Below are 15,033 nucleotides of genomic sequence, written 5' to 3' on the forward strand. Positions count from 1 at the left end.
CAGGAAGTGCGAGCGCACCACGTGCCACGACTTCGTGGAGTGCCAGAGCTCGCCGGCGCGCATCACCTACTACCAGCTCAACTTCCAGACGGGCTTCCTGGTGCCCGCCAACATCTTCCGCATCAGCCCCGTGCCCGCCTTCGCGGGGGACACCATCGCCCTGACCATCACCAAGGGCAACGAGGAGGGCTACTTCGGCACGCGGCGGCTCAACGCCTACACGGGCGTCGTCTACCTGCAGCGGGCGGTGCGCGAGCCCCGGGACTTCGCCCTGGACGTCGAGATGAAGCTCTGGCGGCAGGGCTCCGTCACCACCTTCCTGGCCAAGATGCACGTCTTCTTCACCACCTTCGCCGTGTGAGGACCTGCCTGTGCGAGAGCCTTGCGGGGGGCTGCGGCTCCGGGGTCCTCCCGCCGGTCCTGGCCCCGCCCACCCACACTTCTTTCCCTGGCCGCTCACTGCAGCGTGGGGTGGGGCGGGGTGGGGCGGGCTGGGGGGGGGCGCGGGTAATTGTGGCGGATTTTACTAAAACTCTGTAAATTAACTTAATTTTGCTGACTCGGTTCCCGGGCCTCTCCTACGCCCCGCCCCGCGGGAGGGAGGTTGGCAGTGGGAGGTGTGGGGAAGCTTTGAGGGCAATTCAAGGTCACCGCGGGTGCCCTGTGGTGGCGTCGGAGGACCAAAGGCTGGATGGACCGTGACCGAAGACTGGAAAGACAGCGACCACGTTGGGGCTTTTGGACTCAACTGGATGACCTGACCCCAAAGTTGATAGTCATTTTCATGTTCCACTGTGATTAGTTCTTTACTTTTTGAAAAAATCATTTTATAGGGTTTTTTTTGTTTAATTATGAAAGTAGTACACATACATTGCAAAAATACTCAAATAGTACAAAAGGGTTATAAGTAAAAAAGTGAAAAAAGAAAAGCCCCCTTTTGTGAAGTGTTTGAGTCTGACGGTGGGGTCTGGCTGTCACCGGTTCCCTGCATGGTGATCAAAAATGGAGAGAAGAGGGCCTCTTGGGGACTGAGGCAGAGTGGCAGCGTGTGTCTTCGAGGGCCCGGGCCTGATGGCCAGATGTTGTCATTCTTCGAGGCATGTTCCCAAACTACGTTTTGATGCAAAATCTCCCAGTTTTAAGATGTGAGGATTTAAAACCTTTTAACAGCAGGTATGAGCCACCCTCGAAACCTGTGGCCAGAAGCCTGCTGTGGGGGGCCCACCGAACAGCCTGTTGGGGCCTTTTCTCCCCTCCCTGCTCCCTGGCTCCGTCCCCAGGGGTGTGGCAGACGCGAGGACTTCCTTCTCACTGGCCCAGCTGTCTCTGTTCCTTAGGTTTCTCTGGTTTTTAGGAAAACCGGAGCTAGCAGCTCTGTTGGGCATAATCACTTACTGGGCAGGGAACCGACTTCCCCCCAAGAGGCGGGTTGGGGACACCAGTGAGGGAGGGGGGCAGCACCTGGCTGGCAGCAGCTGGCCTGCTCCTTCGCAGTCCTGGCTGCTACCCCCGCTCACGGCTTCCTCCCCGTGGGACCTCGGGCAGGTGTCGTCACTCCCCGGGTTTCATCGGCCTGGCAGTGGATGGGGTACCTGCAGCCCTTCCTCGAAGGCCGCCATGCCGAAGGGTGAGCCACGCCTGCGGAGCGTCTGGCCCGACACCGGCTCACCCAGCTGCTCTTAGGAAACAACAATCTTCCTTCTGACCTTAGAGTTTCCAAGTTTCAGTGATTCTAGAATGCCGTGCTGGCAAAGAGTCTGGCAAGCTACGGTTTGAGGGAACAGTCCCTGCAAGACCGCCCTCACTTCAGACTCCAGACACGAGCTGGGGCTCCCCAGGACTCCCGTCACTTCCCGCCAGTGGGCTGCAAATTTGGGGATCCCCACGATCACCCTCAGGTTTGTTAATTCACCTGAACGACTCAGGAAAGTGCTACCCTTGCGATGACAGTTTTATTACAATGAAAGAAGACAAATTAATCTCATCTAAGGGGAGTGATGCGCAGGGCAGAGACCAGGAGGGGTCAGAACGCCTGCTTCTCTGTCTCAGGATGCGTCACTCTCCTGGTGTGACAAGTGACAGTTCACACAGAGTCTTGCCAACCATGGAGCTTTGGGTGTCCAGCATTTTTCCTGGAGCTTGACCGTACTGCCAGCATGGTTGACCTTGAGTGTCTGGTCCCTCCTGGAGGTCAAAATTGCTACGGCACGGCCCGGACCCTCTGTCATAAATTGCAGTATTAGACTGCCCAGCGTCCAGCACCCTAGGCCCAGACACTCCTCGGTCAGGACGTTCCAGGGGCCGAGAGCTCCCCTCCCAGGCCTGTCTCCAGGTAAGGTGCACTCTGACCCCTGGCCTCTGGCCGAGGCTTTCTTAGAGCAGAGTGATCCTATTTGGGCATCTGCATTTAGTATTGTTGTTCGCCTCCTGATCCACTGCTCTTTGTACCTTACGATAAACGTGTGCAGAACAAGTTAGCTTAGAAGTCAGCTAATGGTTAGCTCAATCCGGTTCTTTCTCAGGCTGGCTGTTGTCCCTCCGTATACCTTCTGAGGAGGCTGTCACTCTGTCCAGCACATTTGGTCATCGGTGTCAGTATTAGAACCTTACCGACAAGGCCAGTGCTATTCCACACGGCAGTAGGTGGCTGAACCCAGAAAACAAGCCTGGAGCCCCACTCGGTCATCAGTAGTCCGTCTGTCATGTGACGGAGTGTCTCCCGGGGCAAGGCCACTCAGGTTCGCAGCTTTCATCAACCTTGTCAGGTTCCGAAAGCAGGAGTGGGCTTGGCTTCACCCTTCGGACATCTGGTCCAGTCCAGCTCAGAGACAGTGTGGTCTCTCTCCAAGCCTCTCTTGAGACACTAATGTAATGGTGGATCCCCCGCATTGCGTAACCCGTTCATTCCTTTACCCTCAGCCACGGTGCTTTTTCTCCCTTTGACTCCAATTTGTGCATCTTGGGCAGGGAGGTAAGGTTGGGTCGCTGTGCTGGTCTGGCTTGCAGGCAGCAATATCAGTCTGGCAAGTGCCTCTGCGTCAGTCCACGCCCGTTCCTACAGGGTGACAGAGACAGACGAGTGGGCCATCTCAATGTAGGTGGTACACCTTTATTCACTGTCAGTCTCTATTTTTCCAGATGGAGTGAAGGCAGCATCCACCCCATCGAGCCCTTAGGAACTCTGACGTCAAGGTTTAAAAGACTAGTTACAGTTTCTTCCTTAGGAATCATCCCTGCTTCCCACCCCCACAGTGACAGCCTTGCTCCTGGGACCACGACATTGGGTAGGAAAAAAGAAAGTTGAGATGATGAGGGAAAAAAAGAAAAAAGTGCAGTCACAACCAGCATCCTCCCCCTGTGGGAGGAATTGTGTAGTCATAACAGCACCCGCCCTTCCCCAGGTCACCTAGAAAAGCACAGGAATCTGGCCGGTGACTCTCATGAAGGTGTGAAAGCCAGCCTCGTGTTTGTCTCCCCACCCCATTTTAGACAAGCAGTGTTTCAATTGCCCATCTAATTCTCTCCCCAACCATTGCCCCAAGGAGGATGTCCCTCTGCCCACTGCCGGACACTATGGGCTGCGATGTGTTTTCCTGGATCTGAACAAATAGGATTTGGTGGCCCAAATTGGCACACTCTCTCTGGTGCCCCTACCCCTGTCGTGGCTTGAGCATTCGCATCCACCCCAGGCTGGGAACCCAAAGCCCGTTCCAGAGTAAATGTCTCTTCCTGTCAGGACCCCTTGTGGCTTCCTGGGGCTTCCACATCGGTGCCACCTGCCAGCTGTGGGCGGGGCCTTCCCCTGGGGGAATTTGTTCTGCCCCATAGCCATCTACAGTTTTTGTCTCTGGTTGACAGAACAGTTCTTGTTGACATATCCTGCCTTGGAGGGTGTGAGAGGAATATGTCCACATTTAACCCGTCCCTGCACTGCTGCAGCCCCCCAGTATCCACCGTTTCATGGACCCAGGTGGCCACCACAGAGGAGCACACCAGGATCCCTACTGGCCAATTCCAGCCACTTTCTGATCCGAGCAGGGGGTTCTTCTGATGGGCATCGACACCTGTCCCTCAGGTCCCCATAGGATGTGCCCATATAGGCATCCCTTTAATAGGCCAGGTTTTCACGGCCCCTCTGGCTGACCACAGAGCCAGGCCATTGGCCACCACCCATGAGCCAGTGAGAAACTGCACATGGTAGCAAACAGCGTGCAGCCCCGCCCGCTGAGCTGGTCTGCTTTACCTTCTCCCTGCAGAGGAGCAGCCTCTCCAACAGGGTGCTTCCGTAAACCTGGAAACTGCCGCCCATCAACCATGCGGCTCTGTGTTGGTCAGTCAAGAGCTTTTCTAGGGCATCACCCAGTGACTCAAGGATCTGGCAGCCCTTCAGGTGCAAGCTCAGGTGATTCCAAAATTGGCCGTAGGGGTCAAAGCTCCCTGCTTGTGATTGCGATGAGTACCTCTTAACAGTCCCCTCCCCTGATGGCATGTTCCCGCACAAGCCACATCCATTTTGTTATGGAACTCTTCTGGACACTGCCCTCCCCTTAGTGTGTTTCCCCCACATCACCTGAGACACTATGGGCCTTTCAGGTTTCAAGATGACTTTATGGCCTTCAGTCAGAAGGGCAGTTTCAATCGACGTCCAATATCCAGCCAGCAGTTGTCTCTCAAATGGAAAATGTAGGGTCCCAGATCCCAGCGGTCACTTCTGGGTGGTGCACAGGCTACGTAAGGACGCCAGGGCGTCTCCTGAGCAGTTTTGTCGATAGGAGCTAGCAGTGTTGCCAGGTGTGGAATGTATATCCTCCCAAATCCAAATCAGCTGACCGGGTGCTGGTCCTCTCACGTTTTATCCACTAGTTGTTTATCGAATGTGTCCAGTCAATCTTGCCAGCAGGACGGAGCTTCAAGCCTTCTGTTTTACAGCTGGGTAGGGGAAGTGCTCCCCACCAGACGCAATATCCATCCTCATAATCAGTTCAGGTAAAGGCGATACGGCCCCCTCACAGAGGGTCCGTTCAGACATTCCCATTTTCATCTGAACATTCGCCTTAATCCCATCAGCCATCTAACCGTAGCCCCACTAGGACTTTACCAGCTCAGGGATCACAGTACACTGGGCTCCCATAAAAGGAGCCCCAGGAAAGTCCCTTCTCCGGCCCCGCCGTTTTCTCCGTTTGTGTGCACATGGCTTTGAGTCTCTAACTGCGGGTCAGCCTCGATTACTCCTCTCAACCATCACCTCAGGCAGTTCGAGGTCAGATTTCTCGTTGCCATCTTAGGCCTCCAGCTTTTTCAGTTCCTCCAAACTGGAGTGAATAAGGCAGATTTTTAAAGGGCCTTCAATGTTGGGGGACTGGTAGGGGCTCCATCAGTCCACCCAGCTTCTGAGCGTGCTGCATTAAGACCCGTGGTTTGACTTCGTAGATGTCTAATTTATTCGTCCCATTTCCTAATTACTGGTTAAAGATTTCTGCCCCGCTGGGATGAGCCCCATGGCTCTCTCCTGCCTTCCGCCTGTGTATTGCCCATTTTCTCATGTATCATTCTAACCTTTGCTGTTGTCTCGGTGTACGTTTTCCCTAAGGAGGAGGCTCTGAGGCCGTAGCTGTACCTCAGGCCGACCAGAATCTCCTGTGGCCCGGCGTCAGGATCTGCCCCGACATGCTCCTGTGGCAGGGGCCCCCGGGCTGGGGACTGTAGTTCACACTGACCAGAATCTTGGTCCAGCATGAGGATCCGCTCAAACACTCTCCCTTACTTTCATTTTAGCTATTATAGATAAAAATAACTGAGTGATGGTGTATTTTGCTTTTTTCTTGTTACTTTGCATTTCCTTATACATCCAGTGAGCTCACTCCTCGGAAGTTGGAGTCATTATTTCTAAACACCGTTGGGAACTTTTGCCTCCAGTAACTGCTTGCAGCATTGCTGCCTTTTTATACTGTGTTTGCCCCTGTGGCTGCCAGGGAAGCAAAGATTCCTTACCCCCCTACTCTCTCATCATTTCTCTTCCCAAACCGTATGCTTTGTGAGTCAGGGTCGGTAAGTGAATCCCACTTCTGACACCAAGTTTGGCAAATTTCACAGTTTAAGGAGTAATCCCCACAAGACTGCCCTTATGTATCAGTCAGAGTTTCTAGGGAAACAAAGCCAGTAGGAGATTTTATATATATATATGAAGATATTTATTATAAGGAATTGGCTTATATGATTATGGAGGCTGAGAAGTCCCACAGTCTGCTGTCTGCAAGCCGGAGACCCAGGAGAGCTGGTGGTGTAGTTCAGAGTGAGTCTGAAGGCCTGAGGACCAGGGCAACCGATGATGTAGATTCTAGTCTGAGTCTGGAGATTTGAGATCAAGGAGCACCAAGGGCAGATGAGTGAGGGCCAGCTCAGAGAGTCAGGCAGGAGGGGCTGAACGCTTCCTTCCTCTGCCATTTTGTTCCATTTAGGCCTTCAACAGACTGGACGATGCCATCACTTTAAGGAGGCAAACCACTTTACTGAATCCCCCAATTCAAATGTTAACTTCTTATGGAAATACCCTCAGAGATACACTCAGAAATAATGTTTGGCCAAATATCTGAGGACCCTACGATCCAGTCGAGGTGACACACAAAATTAACCATCACACATTATTCAGACACGAGTTTGGGGGTTCCCAGGATCCCCCTCACTTCAGACTAGGCTGGCTGCAGATTCAGAGGTCCCATGACCACCCTCAGATTCAGTAATTCACCAGAACAACTCACAGAACTCAAGAAAGTGCTGCACTCGTGTTTATAGTTTTATTATAGTGAAAGGATGCAAATCCAAACCAGCCAAGGACAGAGGCACGCAGGGCAGAGTCAGGAGGCTTCCACAGGTGGAGTTCCTGGTTCTGCCCCCCCCCCCCCCCACCCCGGGCGCCCTGGGCGGGCTTCCCTCCTCCAGCCTCCAGCCTCCAGGTGTGATTATTCATGTGGAGGACCACCCACCAGGGAAGCTCACCTGAGCCTTTGTGTCCAGTTTGTGTGGGACCTGGTTGGTAGCTGGAGCACTCAAAGTTCCTGGAACAAAGGAGCAGCACAGTTGCTAAGGATTTCCCCAGTGGTGACATGAGAGCATGTCCTGGTGGGGATGCCGTGGCAGGTGCAACGACGCAGGCATTTGAAAACTGTGAGGGAACAATGCTGACAAAGACGGCAGAATTGGCTGGTTACTGCCAAGCTGTATTGGCTGCAGAGATGAGGAGAGACTTGGAGCTGTTAACAGGCAGGTGACTGCTGAGGGTGGGAGGCAGGGGCCTCAGCGGCAGCTCACAAAGAAACACCTGTCTCCTGCAGCGGAAGGGCAGACAGAGCTGGACGGCAGGCTGAAGGCCTGATGGCGAGAGTCACGGAGCTCCAGGGACATTTGGTTGCTCAGCCTACGTCTGTCATGGGAAGTTAAGGGCCTTGGAATGGAAAACCTGGGTCCTGAAAAGGAAGGAGACCCTCTGGGGCGCAGAGGAGACCTGCGCTCTTGCGGTAGGAGCTAGCCCTGCTGTGCTGGAAGATGCTGCCGTAGGAGCCGCTCCCCAGCAAGGGAGCAGATGCCCTCTCGAGAGCTGCCCTCAGCTCCTCTCCTGGCTGCCAGACTGATAACTAGGGTTACTCCCAGCATAACCTGACAGGAGCTGCGCTGGGCTTGATAAGGAAGGAAGGAGACTCTACACCCAGGAATTGCAAGAATTAGCTGACAGACACTGACGAGAGCCAGGGAAGTCTCCTGTGACTGGATCTTGAGGGTGCCTGATGTGCAGAGCCAGGTTGAAAGTCTGGGTCAACACGACTGCATTGACTTGGGGGCTCTTTCTCGGGGCACAGGATTTAACACCCTGGCAAGGAACCCGGGGGATGTGGCAAACTCCCTGCCAGGGTGGCTGTTAGCGGCCTGACAAGAAAGGCGGCCAACTTGGGCAGTCCCAGAAGGCGACTGGCTCTGAGTGGGGCTGGAGCAGGGAAGGGCCCTGCCTCCGGGCCAGAGGAGACACGAACAGCCCTGCCCTCAGGCCAAACACAGACCTAACGGTGTGGAAGCGGCAGTGGTGGCAAAGGGTGCGGTGGGAGCTTGTGGCGAACCCCACAGGGACACACAGGGTAGGCCCTGGGACCCCCGAGCAGGGCTGTGCCGTCCACCCTTTGAGAGACAGTGTACATACGCCATGTTACTGGGCCCTCAAGGAGATTGAACCCATGACCATAGGCACCAAGTGGCCATGCACCTGGAACTGTCTGCTAGAAGCTGGGTCCGCCAGACTCACCAAGGCAGAAAGTTGCGTGTGCCCATTGCAGTCCATCATAAGATGAAAACAGTGCATCCAGGATGGAGCCTGAACAGGACCAGAGGTGTGAGGAGCCTCTGTGAGCAGGTGGCACAGACCCTTGTGTCACTCACAGCAGGCGCACCAGGCCTGTCCCCTGTGCCATGTGGAGGATTCTCTACCACCAGTGGAAAGAGGAAAAGACGCCCAAGTTTGGTTCATGAATGGGTCAGCTTGGCACAGGTGCAAGTTGGAAATGGACGGCACCTGGATGACAGCCACATCCGGAAGTGACCTTGAAAGACCGCCGGGAGGGAACCTCTGTCCAGAGGGTGGCACTGTGAGCAGCGCTCCGGTCATCCACCTCGTGTGGAAGGAGAGGTGGCTCAAGGCGGGAAAATATGCAGATTTCTGGGTAGTGGCCAGTGACGTGCCATCTGCTCACAGGCCTAGAAAGAAAAGGGTGGGATGACTGGAGACAGGAGTCTGGGTAGAGGCCATGGGTGGAGAGGCGGGAGTGGGTGCAAGGGCAAAGAAGCCTGTTTTGCATATTAATGCCCACGAGTGAGCATCTCCCAGGGAAGAGCATTGACCAACCAAGTGGACAAAATGGTTCGGCCGGGTGATGTTGGCCAGTCTTCATCACCAGCCACCCCAGATGAGCACACCAATGGAGGTTGTGGTGCCTCTGAATGTGACAGGAATGAACTCTGAGCCCCAGTACGTTGTTCCTCCTTGCGGAGACCAACTGGCCTCTTGGTAGCAAAAGTTGGCCCCTCCATCTTGGGATAGACGCCTACTGAGCAAGAAGCCCTATCTGGGGACATGCAGCACAGCACAGCGTCTGACCAGGGGCCCGCTCCACAGTCAAAGAGCTCACCCGCCCGTGCCCTGGGGATCCCTGGCTGTGCACACACCACACGACCCGGGGCGGCCGGCCTCACAGAGCGCGGGGACGGCCTTCTAAAGGCGCGGCCCGAGTGCCAGCTTGAGGGAAATGCTCTGGAACGATGGGGTGCCGCCCTTTGGGGTGCCGCGTGCTGAATCCTACACGCAGCTCTCTCCCAAGGGACGGACAAGCTGTCCGCGTCCACGAGCTGGAGGCGGGAGTGGCCCCACTTGCCGTCACTCCAGGGGCCGCTGGGTGGTTTTGTTTTTCTGTCGCTACAAGTCCGGACTCCTCAGGGTTGGAGGTCCTGGTCCGCAAAGGGGGCACACTCTTCCCAGGGAAACAGCAAGGGTCCCGCTGACCTACACGCGTCAGCCGCTGCCCCGGCTCTGGGTCTCGTTGTGCCTGGACTAGTAGGTGAGGAGATGTCCCCGTGCCCACGGGGTGACTGCCCCTGGTCAGCAGGGGGCAGGGCTGCTTTGGCCCACTGTGGGCAGGGAGGAAGATGAGGGGACCTCGGGGGCTCTGGCCCTACCGTACCTGTAAACAGACACATGTCGCAACCCCAGACAGACGGCCACAACTGTCAAGGTGTCAAATATCAAACCACCAAAGATCCCTCAGCACCAAGGTTTAGGTCAACCTGCAGGTGAGCCCTCAACACCCAAAAAGGCGGCGGCCAAGGGTGAGGGGACGGCTGACGGTGGAGGGGCGAGGACGAGTGCCCGTGGGTGCCCCTTGGCCAAGTGCAGCTGCAGGAGCTGCGGGTCATTCACTCACCCGCTGTGCTGGGTTTTCCTCTCAGAGAGGTGGCCCCCAGCCCCTGCGTGGAGACGTGGGCACGGTGAGGACGCCCTGGCAGACCTCTGGCCACGGGGCAGGCTGACAGAGGACCCACGGGATGCCCGGCTGGACGCTGCGCACCAAGGGAGACCGAGGCAGCCCCTTCCTGGCAGACACGGGGCTCCCCCGACGGCGGCTGTGGGTTGAGGGCTCCTGACGGGCTGCTGAACTGTCCTTAGGCGGATGGACGGCTCCTTCCTCGGGTCAGAATGCCCCCAGCCTCGCCCAGACTGCCCCCCTTTTCCCTCACGGCATCCCCTTAATGAAGTCCTGCCTCGTTGGTCCCGGCTTGGCAGCTGCATTTAGAAAGAGCTGAGTTCACACACACACGTGAATCCTGCCGCAGAGACAGTGTTGGCTCTGGGACCTTGTCTCAGCTGCAAACTGACCTGAGCAGGAAGATTCCAGCGGCCGGGAGAGAGACCAGCTCTCCTCCGGGGTTCGGGCTACGCAGGCCTGTGGCCCCCCTTCCGTGTGAGCCCGTTGAGGTTGATTTTCGCTCTCACACTAAGCAGCCTGTGGGGAGATCGGCTCCGGGAGGGGGTATTAGCACTGGCAGACCCCGAGTGCGCAGGGCTGAGTCGTGGAGGGAAGTGGGGGCCGAGAAGTTGGGAGCCCCTGTGACCCGGTGAGGAAGGAGCTGGCTGGTGCGCCTGCCACGCCATCCGGGGCTTGGAGCAAACAATGAGGAGGTTGGATTGTGTCCGGCCCACTTCCTGCCATTCTTACGACCCCACAAGAAAGGAGGCAAGCTTAGCTTGAAACCGGCCTCATGGAGAAGCACCCAGGGATGAAGGCACGAGGGGCTCTGGGGCTCGTGTCTCCTCTCTCCCTGCAGTGGACATGGGTGTGGGGTGCTCCACCCATGCGTAGCCTCATCTCGCGTCCTCAGAGCTCCTCGACCTGGAGTGCCCTGACCGTGCTGGCAGTGCCTCCGGTGGCTGTGTGAGAGTTTAAGAGTCCACAAAGGGGAGGAAGGCATAAGGGGCTGGGAGGCCAGAGGCCGGGCCGTGGAGGACGCCTGTGCCTCTCCAGCACCGCATCTAGTGCCCCTCTCTGAGCACAGGCACCCCCTTTCTGTTTGGGCATTTCCCCCCTGCACGCTGGAGTCCACATGCACGGGCCTGAGCTGCTCCGCACTGTGTCTCCCGCCTTCCGGGGTTGGTCCACGAGTGGCTCTGATCAATCCGAGGTGATGAGGTGCTGTGGGACCTTTGCTGGGAATACGGGGGTGGAGGTGGCACTCTTGGCCCCTGACCTTGAACCTGAGGGGCTCTCAGGCTTGGAGCTGCCGCCCCCATGTTGCTGCAGGTGGACGGTGAGGCTGAAGGCAGAATGGAGAGCTGGCGGTTGACGGTGCTGACAGCAGCACCAGCCGGAACCGTGCCGGGCCTGAGGCCACGCAACCTTTGAATTTCCTGCCGTTACTTTCTTTTCTGGCTAAGCTAGTTTGGTTGAGTTTTCTGTCAAATGCAACAGGAAAAGTCCAACAGAATGCAGTAACCAGTGGGGAAGGGCCTGCCAGGCAGAGGGAACAGTGTGTGCAAAGCTTCTGGGCTGGGAGAAGTCTGCCATGAAGGGTGCCATTGGAGGGTGGGGAGGGAGGCGGGACGGGGTCAGGCCAGGGCGGCGGCCTCAGATCGGACTCTGATCTCCTGATCTCATCTGCGGGCACCGGGGAGCTGCTGAAGCACTGAGGAGTGGTGACGGGCCAGTTTGGCATTTTACAAACGCCCCCTGGCTGCAGTCTGGAGAGTGGACTACAGGCTGAGGGCTGGCCCTGCAAGATGGACTCTGGGGTGAGGACAGGCCCCTGCAGGAGTCGATTCCTTTGGGGACATCAGCACCTTGGGAGCGGGGCCCTTGGACAGAAGTCTTTCACTCCAGCCCCGTCTGATGTCCAGGCCCCTCTCTTCCTCATCTCGGGGGGCAAGCCAAGGACTCACTCATCAGACGGAACACGTTCACTGACCCCTCTTAACCAGAACTGCGACAGTCATGCTAATGTCCACGCTTTCTGCCCCTCTGCATGCATTCTGCTCTCCAGGCCTGGGTGGGGTCAGCGTTTGTGGCCCTGTGTCAGGTGGAGCACAGCGCCCCCCCCGAACACAAACACAGGGCTAGTCCCACTGGCCTCCCCTCCTGAGACCTTCCTGGTACCTGTGGGGTCCGGCCTCAGACAGCCCTCCTGCCCTCTCTGGGCAGAGCCAACCTGGAACCATCTAGAGACGGCCCCCCGCAGTGGAGGGTCTGTGCCGATGCTCACCATCATGGCACCTGGGCCCCCCTCCTGGGACCCACAAGGGACGGCCTCTGTGTCTGCGCACAGAGTGCCATGTGAGGAGCGCCTGGGGCCGCTGGCCTGTCTGCTGGGTTGGCGTTCAGACCCGGGGCAAAGGGCTGGGACTCACGTACACCCCTATCCCCGGGGTCTGGGTCAAGATCCCCACACTGCCCCCCAGGCCGCCTGCCTCACGTCTTAGGTGTGCATCTCTGCTGGGAAGAGCTTTAGAAAATGGCTACTGTGGTTTAGTGTGAGTGTTTTATTTTTGATAAACTTAATTTTAGAATACTTTCAGATTTATAGAAAAGGTGCAAAGATAGGACAGGGAGTTCCCTCGTCCCCCACCCGCAGTTCCCTTTATTGCCAGCATCTTATGGGATTATATACATTTGCCCCAGTGAACGAACCAATATGGATACATTATTATTAAGGAAGCCCACAGTTTACTCAGAGCTCCTGAGTTCTAACCCACTGTCCTTTCCTGTCCCAGGATCCCATCCAGCATCCCACCGGTCCCGGCTCCTCCGGCGGTGGGGTTTCTGGGACTCTCCCTGATTTTGATGGCAGTGGCCGTGTTAAGGATCAGTGGTCGGGAAGAGCGTGTGCTGCCCTCTACTGGAGTTTGCCTGGTGTCCTTCTCAGGATTAGACCAGGACGGTGGGTTTCTGGGGAGGAAGACCACAGAGGCATCAACATGCCAGCCCGTGACACGTCACTGTCAATGTGGACTTGATCCCCGGGCTGTGTCTGCCAGGGTGCTCCGGTGTGACGTCACTCTGTCCTCCGTTCTCCCATCCTGCACTCGTGGGCACATATTTTTAATTCCTTAACGGTCTTATTCATGGATGGCATTCGGCGTCTGAATTGCTTTGCACGCAGCACCGTTTTACACTGTTGCAGTTGTTGCTGTGCGCGTCTGTCTGTGGCTGCGGAGCCCTCCTCCCGGCGCCCCCAGGATTCCTCCGGGGTGACGACGCCCAGGTGGCCCCTGGGGACTGAGCCCGCAGCCTTGGCCACAGTGAACGTCCTCGTGCCCTTGGGGCCTATTTCAGGACTTCTCTGGATGCACAACCAGGAGTGAACTGCTGGTTGCCAGGTGTCTGCACCCCTATTTTGGCCACATTTTCTCAGGCTGCCTCCAGAAAGGTGGCATGGCTCAGCCTCCTGTAGCTACGCCCCCATCGACGATCTCACTTCCCGATGTGTGCCAAGCTGAGGGGCGTGCGATGCCGATGGCCCGGGGCAGGTAGGGGGCCTGAGTGCTGCACATGGGCGCCTGGGGTTTGCTTCATCGGAGTCACTGAGCTGCACCATAGATGGGGCCCCATCGGGTGCGCCGAGTGCCACGTGCTCCATTGCTTGGCTGGCACGATATTTAGAAAAGTTTCGAGCCAACATGTAAACATGAAGAAATTTCAGGGACCAGCCGGGTGGCCCAATGGCTAGGTTCACCCAATCCGATTCCGCGGCCCAGGGTTCGCCAGTTTGGATCCCTGGTGTGGACCTATGCCCTGCTTATCAGGCCATGCGGTGGCAGGCATCCCACATATAAAGTAGAGGAAGATGGGCACGGATGTTAGCTCAGGGCCAGTCTTCCTCAAAAAAAAAAAAAAAAAAAAAAGAAAGAAATTTCAGATAGACTTTTAGGTTTTGAGCATTTCTGGAAACCCCAGGCGTCCTCCTTTTCATGGTTTCCCAAGACAAAGCTGTTCTCTTAAATTTTTTTGATTTGATAGCCCCCGTGGCCCCTTACAACTTTGTGGCTTCTGTAAAATGAACTCAGACCATTGCAAAGCTCTTTCCTCACGGCAAGCAGTCCTGCAGTGGGCCAGGCAGCCTGGCTGGAAGTGGTGAGCGCCCCATCACAGGAAGTGTGCGAGCTGGCCTGGAAGGTTTGGACGTGGCGTGGGGCCCTTGAAGCTCCATTTCATCTGGATTCCATGAGTTTGCGAGGTGGACATTCTCCCCTCCCGCTGCTCTGCAAGCCACTGGGATGGAGGCATCTCCTGCCAACATGCTGGGTGGGTCCAACACATCTGTGGGGCAGTGGTGCCCCCTCGTGGCTGCAGCCCCAGCCTAGCAGCTCTGCCTGTGACCAATGGAGACGGTGGATTGGGACAGGTGGGCACGGGGGAAGGCCTTTCTGGTGACAAGGAGGGCCATGGTAGCTCACGGGGCACACTGAGGCCCTGCCCATGGCCCGGTGTGGCTGGAGAGAAGGGGACACCTGGAGCAGAGGCTGGAGGCCTGAGAAGGCCAGATGGGAGGGCACTGGATGCTGAGTGAGGAGTGGTCCTTGAGGGGATGTGGCCCGACTTGGCAGAGTGGCCAGCTCTCCCCTGAACAGCAGGTGTCTTCCTGGCCCAAAGGCTGTGGCTTCTGTGGGGTCCGCTCCTCTTCTTTGTCCTTGGGACCAAGAATCCCACCCACAAGAATCTTCCTGGCAAATGAGTTGACTGGCCTGGTCTGGCATGAATGGGACCACCACTGACGGCCAGGTGCTCTAATGGTGGCACCGTGGGCAAAGTGCACCGCCCAGAGCACTGACTTGACTCGGTGCCACCAGCGTCTGCCCGGCAGCACCGGCCATGCTTCAGCCTCTGTGCTTGGGGCTCCGCATCACGAAGACTTCACTTCATCCCACTACAACCTGGGAAGGAAGCTTCTGTTCTCTTCTACAGAGGTGGGGACTGAGGCTCAGAGACAGCACGCGACTTGCCTAAGGTC

The 15,033-nt window shown here is 56.8% G+C and overlaps 1 protein-coding gene across 2 annotated transcripts in view; it reads left to right on the forward strand.

Moving 5' to 3' along the window:
• The window catches only part of FBLN2 (fibulin 2), a 62,193-nt gene extending 61,264 nt beyond the window's left edge, over positions 1–929 (forward strand). For both annotated transcript variants that reach the window (XM_046672505.1, XM_046672511.1), the window contains one exon: positions 4–929. In XM_046672505.1, the coding sequence (XP_046528461.1) occupies positions 4–361 (358 nt within the window). In that variant the 3' untranslated portion in view covers positions 362–929. The remainder of the gene's footprint in view (positions 1–3) is intronic.
• Positions 930–15,033: the final 14,104 nt, after the last annotated feature.

This window comes from Equus quagga, chromosome 1, assembly GCF_021613505.1.
Source record: "Equus quagga isolate Etosha38 chromosome 1, UCLA_HA_Equagga_1.0, whole genome shotgun sequence".
In the NCBI taxonomy this organism is placed as follows: Eukaryota; Metazoa; Chordata; class Mammalia; order Perissodactyla; family Equidae; genus Equus; species Equus quagga.